Source organism: Xiphophorus maculatus, chromosome 6 (assembly GCF_002775205.1).
Source record: "Xiphophorus maculatus strain JP 163 A chromosome 6, X_maculatus-5.0-male, whole genome shotgun sequence".
In the NCBI taxonomy this organism is placed as follows: Eukaryota; Metazoa; Chordata; class Actinopteri; order Cyprinodontiformes; family Poeciliidae; genus Xiphophorus; species Xiphophorus maculatus.
The window spans coordinates 28,619,357-28,627,312 of NC_036448.1; the positions used below are offsets into that span (position 1 = coordinate 28,619,357).

A 7,956-nucleotide genomic window follows, 5' to 3' on the forward strand; every position below is an offset into this window, starting at 1 on the left:
AGAGTCCAAGAACTTCTAGATCCAATAAACACGTCATTCACTCAGGAAATGAAGATGATGACAATTTACTGGACATAATGACCCACACCTGACCACATACCAATACTAAACATATTTTTAAAAGCCCACAACACAACCAATATGGAACTCATCTTAAACCAACAAACACAACTCATTATAAACCATTATACACTAAGAAATAATGCAGAACTTATTCAGGGTTTCCTCCAGTTTATCATAAGCCTGGTGGGCCACCAGGCTTTACTTGTGCACCACCAGGCTAAGCATTACTAACTTAAGTCTTTTTTAAATGTTTGCAGTTTTAAAGACTTTATAGTTGGTGTTCAAGTCTTAATCTTCTAATCTTTCAATAACACATAATTATCAAGTGATATTTTCAAACTTTAAACATCTTTTAACTCAAAAACACGACTGGCTGCTGGATGAATGACTGAACTAGCACCCAACCACTGGGCTTAGCAAGTTTTCTGGGGGAAACCTTGTCATTCTTAAAAAGCAAACACTCCACCACCAACCAATACAAAACTCATTTTACACCACTAAAAAGTAAATAAAACTCATTCTAAAAATCTACGCTACGGCCCCAAACAACGTACTTGTTTCTAACCACTAACAAGCAAAACACATTTTAAATAACCAATACAAAACTCATTTTACACCATCAACTAATTCAAAACTTAATTCTAAAAAGCCCAAATCCCATCATTAATCAATGAACATTATTTTTAAACCACAAGAAACAAATATAAACTAGTTTTAAAAAGTGTTCACTCCACCATCAATCAATGTAAAACTCCTACACCACCAAATAATTAAAAAACAACCAAACCGAACAGGTTATAAAAGTAGAAGATCCCATAATCTACTTTCTCTCTGGCTTGCAGCTGGACGACTCGTTGTTGACCCTCAACAGCTCAATTCAGATGGTTGAAGGTCTGAATCTCAGTCCAAACTGGACAAAGTGTCCTTGTCCAACTTCACTGGTTCCGTCGTCTTTGACGCTCCACAACACAGATCCACCTGGAAGGTCCAGAACATCAGATGAGTTTTGTTCATTAAGAATGTAAATGCTGTTCAGTCAGCTGCTGTGTTAATTTGAACACTGATGCTGATTTGACTCTAATTGTGTCCAGTTCAGGCTCTGCTGGGTCTGTGTGGAAATTAAAGGAGGTCTGAGTGAAGAGAGGCTCTCTGAGGACGGCTCCACCAGGTAAGACCTCCTCACTGACTGACTGATGGATAGACTGCAGATAAACTTGCTGTGAGACTCAGTAAACTGAAACTAGTCAATCTCACCAAGACAACTGGACTGTAAGCAGAATATGTAATGCTTCATCATGATCACATAGTTACAAAGTAACACTCTGTCTACATCAACAAATTATCTTGAAGAATAACAGAATAATGAGGTTTGATGTAAACTTGACCTTTTATTAACAGGAAAACATTGTAACATGTACGCACTCTGGCTTTCTGTTTGGGAAATGTGCAGCGAGTCGGTTGGCAGAAACTTGAAGCCTGAAAATATTCTCCACAGAAAAGTAGTTTTATAAACAGTTTTTAGATAAACATGTCGAGATTTTAAACTCAACAAAAGAGATTCCACAAGTTACATCAAGGCTTGGAGAAAACGTTGTTACCTGTGATGAATCCCTAATTCACCAGCTATGCTCAATCTTTGGCTTTTATTAAGGGAGTCAAATGGACACAAACTTAAAATAAAAATTGATTTTATAACTGATTCAGCTGAAATACTAACAGCATTCTGATCATATTTATTATAGTAAAAAGATTTCTAAATATTTTTGTTCATTTAAGTTGTTTGAGCTCAGGCAGGTTAAATTAGGTCTGGATAGACCAACATGATGCAAACATCTTCCAAAAGTTTAATGTCTGGAAGAGACAACCAACCACAAACATGTCTTAATGTTAGGTGTTTAAGGTAATATTTTTAATCATTTAAATATAAATAAAAATCTATTTAAAAACAATGCTAACGGGGGCGTGCCGTGGTGGCGTAGTGGTTAGCGCGACCCGTATTTGGAGGCCTTGAGTCCTCGACGCCGCTTTAGACGAACCAGAGTTTGTTTCTCCTGTCATCATTTCTCCCTGTTGTGCAGGAGTTAATGCACTCATGCAAACCCTGGTTCCGACCAAACAACCGGGCCGAGACCCGCTTTCTGAGGCGTCTCAGTTCACTTCCAAACCAGCTGAAGTGGTTCACTTCTGTGTGAATACAAACCGGCCTCGATCTGAACTAAATGAAATATTTGTCTTTGATTATATAATGGATGGATAGTACAATTAAAACTAATTCTCCTAGAAATACGTGACCTGTACCATCATGGATGTTAATTGAAAAAGTACAACAAAAGAACACAAAGGAATTGCAAATACAGTTGAGGAAGATGTAGAGAAAAAAATACTCCAGGAACTTGAAATGTTTTTCCCCAAACTGACTGAACCACATGCCTCAAAATCTGGCACAAGATATTATCATTTTTAAGTAAGCAGTTTTTTGAAATATGATAATTTTAAATAAATAGTGATTCTCAGTGGAATAACAGACCAAATCTGCTGATCAGAGTGCTTCTCTGGTTTACACGTTTTATGGACCTTAAGAAGACCTAAGGCCTTGTTTTCTAATTTGTGGCAGATGGAATATGGGGTATCTGTGTTATCAAATGATTTTATGCTGAAACCAAGAACTGTGTTCACATTCATGCCACAAAGTTCGGCCTCTTTCCAGAGCGCAATGGACTCTGCTAGGGCTTGTCACTAGTAGCAGGTGATGTTCTCTATTCTTCCTGGTTTTTACTTCCCTGTATTAATAACTTTTACTTTTGCTAAGCAAAGTTATTTTCTTTCTTTTCTTTCTGACTCATATGGGGTTTTCACAGACGTCAAGCAAATTTTTAATCATTGAAATGTAGAGCAGAATCGTTTTGACTGATTTGGTCATTTTAAACTATTAATTTATCCTGAACAAAGATTGAATGACTAAAGATATTTGAGGACGTTGATATTTTAAAGTTTAAATTAATTCTGTCACTAATTGAATAATGTGCATGAAAACAGACACTATGCACAAACATCCCCACATCCCAACTCTCAACTTTTAACTTTCTGCTCAATCACATTTTGATGTTGATGAGATAAAATCTCAGAATTAAACCTCTTAGTTATTCCTCTGTAGGTTTTATTAACATGTTATTCATGTTGGAAAAGATATTTTTTGGTATTGAAACAAAGTTTAAAAGTATCTTGAACTCTGATGAATTCTACACTTCATAAAGTTTTTATACAAGTTAAGCTGATTTCTGGTTGCTACAAGGAAGTATGCAAACATTTCACTTGCTTGAGGAAATGACAGGTTCAAATATTTTCTGTATTGTTGAATGTGAGCCAGAATATTTATGATGGTTTTTGTTTCATTCTGAAACAAAAACCATTTCACACACCTAAAAGTAGGTGTGTGTTTGCAAGTCTTTCTATATATAAAGAAGCGAGCCTAAAAGATCGCAGAACTCGCTCTCATCATCTCTGAAGAGGACCAGGAGGTAAGTTTTTGAGCAATGATTAATTTGTTTTCATCAACATGATGTAGAACTGCTTTTCGATGCGTCTCTGCCAGCACACCTGAATCACTGATTGGGCCCTAAGCAGGAATCTGTAGAACCCGACTACAAACCGATGAAGTAATTCAGCCAGTTGTTTCAGGTGTTGGACCAGGGACACATCTGACAGCTGCAGGACATCAGTCCTGGTTCAGAGGATCTGGGCCAAAGTTTGTGTAGCTGATCATTTCTTTAAAACCAAATCACACAGTGACCACTTTTCTTATATTTTAGTGAATTGATCCAGTTTAGCAAAACTCAACACCCTGCAGAACCTGATCTACAGACAGCAGAGAACGTTCAGCAAAGGTTTGTATCATTTTATTTTAATCTATGCAATGTTTTTTTTTATTATTTTTAAATGCATTAGTCAGATTTTAGAGGAGTGATGATTTAGTGTTCCAGTCTAAATCTACTTTTTGTATTTTTATCTGAATTATTTTTCTCTTCTGATTTTAAACTTCATTTTTTGTTGAGACTTCTAACTTCTGTTTCAGACGTTGCTCATTTCATGGTGCATTTTATGATCCATTTATCAGTCATGTTTTCCTGTTTTCATTTAGAAATACCTGAAAGTTTCCCTTCAGCAGAACAAGAATATGCAAATAGATTCTGTGTTTTTCAGGAATCTGTCAAACTATTGGAAATCAAACATTTTGAGATCATCTGGATCTGCAAATTGTTGCCAACACCAGACCAAGGTTTGTTATGAATCATCATAAGCTCAACAGACTTGTTTAAAAATATCAGTCATTATTATTCGTTGCTTTGCATTTTAGTTACCTGCTGCAGAAGAGACCAAATATCTACAATACTGGCATTAACAGCTAAAAACCAAAGATAGATTTCACAGGACTTTGATTTCATTTCTTCCAGGATGTTGCAATGACTCTGATTGTTTCATCTTAAAATTACTGATTTTGTGGAACCTTTTTCAAATTTTAATCTTTCATCTGAGCCTCATCAAAGCACATATTCTAACTGATTGAATGTCACAATACATTTTACGTTGTATAATATTTTGCAGTCAGATGTGGCCAAGCAGCTCTCAGACAAATGTATGTTTTATCATAATAGCATGATTTAATATGGAACCATTAAAACTAATGAAGGATTGAATCCTAACACATTTATGTGCAACAAAATCAGACATTAGGAAATATTTACATTTTGCTAAAAGTTTTTACGTCGTTTGAAAGCTTTAACACATTTTCCCCAGGAAGCCCATAAACATGGAGGATTGATGTTTTGAATTCATTAGCTCTTTGGCAGTGTAGGTGAAATTGAATCTTGATTAGACATAAAAGTAACAAGTTTTTACAGTTTCATCATTGTTCCTGTTTTCTTCTGACTCCAGGCAGATTGACACTGAAGAAGAACCAACACTGACAATCAGGATGTGCCTGTTATTGACCACACCTCTCTTCATTGCTGTGGTTGTAATACTTCTGTTACTCTGGCAGAACATCATCACTGTGACAGACTTAATCAAAGCAGGAAAGCAAGTTTCAGATGTAGTAATCCCAGCTTTGGATGATCCAAAGATATCAGGAGCATTAACACTAACCGTCACTGCAGTGTTCATTTTGACAAACTCACTGGAAACGACTCTGTTGGTTCTGGTTGATATCGCCCTGTGGTTGCATTGGCTCAATATCCTCCCACTGAGAGAGTTAATTAGGTTAGCTACAGAGTTTTATCAGTCAGTCGTACCGGGAACAAATCAGACCTGCACTGATTCAAAGCCTGAAGCTAAACGATTGGCTGATGTTGTTAAAGAAAAAAGCACTTTACTGACTTCACAAACCGGACATGCCGAGATTTACAAACTTCATCTAGAAGGGAAACAGATCAACATTAATGGCTGCAAGAGTTTCACTTTTGGAGAGAAATCCATGAATTGTAACAGAAACATCATGGTTCTTGGAGCTGCAGGTGCTGGAAAGTCCACTGCCATCAATGCGATGATAAACTACATTCTAGGCGTTAGATGGGAAGACTCGTTTCGGTTTAAGTTAGTGGATGAAGGTCAGTCAGACTCACAGGTTCACAGTCAGACATCAGAAATCACAGTGTACAAACTCTACCACCAGGAGGGATTCAGGGTGAACTACTCCCTCACCATCATAGACACTCCAGGCTTTGGGGGAATCGGCGGCGTAGACAGAGACAAGGAGATCACAGAGCAGCTGCGAAACCTCTTTGCTAACCAGGAAGGTGTTGGTGAAGTTGATGCTGTGTGTTTTGTAGTTCAGGCAGGTCTAACTGAACTGACATCAACACAAAGATATGTGTTTGATTCAGCGCTGTCAATCTTTGGCAAAGATGTGGCAGAAAACATCAGGATCCTGGTGACGTTTGCAGACGAGCAGCAGCAACCAGTTGTAGAGGCCATCAAAGTGTCCGGTGTCCCATGTCCTAAAGGTGCAGACGGGCTGCCAGTTCACTTCAAATTCAATAACTCAGTTCTGTTTGCTAACAACAAATCCTTAGCGGCAAGGATTTGGTCCAATGAAGAGAAAACCTTTGAGTATTGGAACATGGGGACAAAGAACATGGCCGGATTTTTTGCTAGTTTAGCTAACATCAAAACCATAAGATTGACAATGACCAATGAGGTTCTGAAAGAAAGAAAGCACCTGGAAAGTACAGTGGAGGAGCTGCAGAAGCAGGTTAAACTTGGCTTAGCCAAGCTGGAGGATATCAGGGAGACAAACGACAAACTCAAAGAGCATGAAGCAGAAATCAGAAACAATGAGAACTTTGAGTTTGATGTTACTGTAAGAAAGAATGAGCAAGTTGATATTTCTGACACTGGGAAGTTTATCACCAACTGCATGCAGTGTCATGTTACCTGTCACTTCCCTTGTAACATAGAAAAAGATGAGGATTTAAAAGGATGTGATGCAATGAACCAAGATGGATACTGTAAAAGGTGTCCAGGGAAATGTTTCTGGAATGTGCATCGTAACCAGAGCTTCAGATGGGAATATCAGGATATTTCTGAGAAGAGAACAGTGAAAGAGCTGAAAGAAAAATACGAGAAAGCCTTTAGACAGAAGGTAACCTTAGAGGAACTGATGAAAAATCTGATGTCAGAGTATCGATCAATGCAGGATGATGTGGTGAAACTGATGGCAGAAGCTGCAAAGTGTCTGTACAGACTGAAAGAGATAGTCCTGAACCCAAACCCCCTTACTACTCCAGAATACATCAACATGCTTATTAAAGGAGAGGAACAGGAGGCTAAGACAGGCTGGGAGGAGAGAGTTCAGTCTCTGATGAAACTGAAGGAAAAGGCAGAGATCATAGCTAAAGTAGAGAAGGGAGAGGAAATCCTGGTGAATCAATAATTTGCTGATGCCGTCACAACAAATCTAAACTCAGAACTGTGCCAAGGTGAGACTAAAATAGATTTACTTCCACAAGTGGAATATGATGAGTGTATGTATTTATAATGATGTGGAAAAATTACAATAAGGTCACACCTGCTAAATGTATTGCTATATGTTTATTCTGAGTTCTGTATATTCCCACTAAGCTAAAGCTATTTGGGTTTCATGCACAAGGTTGGACGTTGTTTTCCCCAGCTGCCTGGGAACCAGCCTGATTCCCAGGCTTTGGATCCCTTTTGTATAAAACTCATGTGTTGTCTCTGCATGGCAGAGCTTTCCTTTTCAGACTTGCTTCATTTTTGATTGTCCTACAAGCTCTCTAAGTTGTGTGCAATTCATGAATAAACCTGATTGAGTGATTTTACCTGAACAGTGCTTGGAAATAGTTTTATTTCCACGATAGTTTGGTGCCGTGACCCGGATCCCTCGACTGGACATCCGAGGACGTCGACGAACAGCGTTTGGCCAACCTGGACTAGACTCCAGCCTCAAACCTCGATTAGGATTTGAGAGAGACGAGGGCTGCTGGTCGGCTCCACGGCTCCAGCGCTGGGATCAACGAGCTCAAAACCATTGTTATCAGGTGGGAAATTCACTCAGGCTAACAAATTACTTTTACAAATTCTAAATTATTAAATCTAAATTAGTAAAGGATCCTATAAACCTTTCACCCTGGGGAATGGAGATTGTCGGTGTTAACAGGAAAAGTTGGGTTAAAGTCCCACAGGAAATTTTTTTTTTAAATATGTAAAATAAAAAAAAATAAAAAATAAGTAATAGAGGAGACGTTAAAGTCCTTCCAAGATGTTTGGGTTCGAGTCCCAAACCGAAGAGAAAAAAGGAACCATGGGTTTCTAGGTTAGAGTCCTAGTTAAAGTCCTTATTGGTGAATAAGGCAGGTATTTTCTTAAGTTTTGGTTTTC

At 38.1% G+C, this 7,956-nt stretch overlaps 1 protein-coding gene across 1 annotated transcript; it reads left to right on the forward strand.

The window, feature by feature from the left end:
* Positions 1-5,542: 5,542 nt before the first annotated feature.
* LOC111608855 lies at positions 5,543-6,991 on the forward strand. The gene has a single exon (XM_023335255.1). It carries the CDS (start codon positions 5,555-5,557, stop codon positions 6,989-6,991), a length of 1,437 nt encoding a protein of 478 aa, XP_023191023.1. The 5' UTR covers positions 5,543-5,554.
* Positions 6,992-7,956: the final 965 nt, after the last annotated feature.

Coding starts and splice junctions, on each gene's coding strand:
- LOC111608855 (XM_023335255.1), top strand. CDS start 5,555: ATGGTTCTTGGAGCTGCAGGTGCTGGAAAGTCCACTGCCATCAATGCG.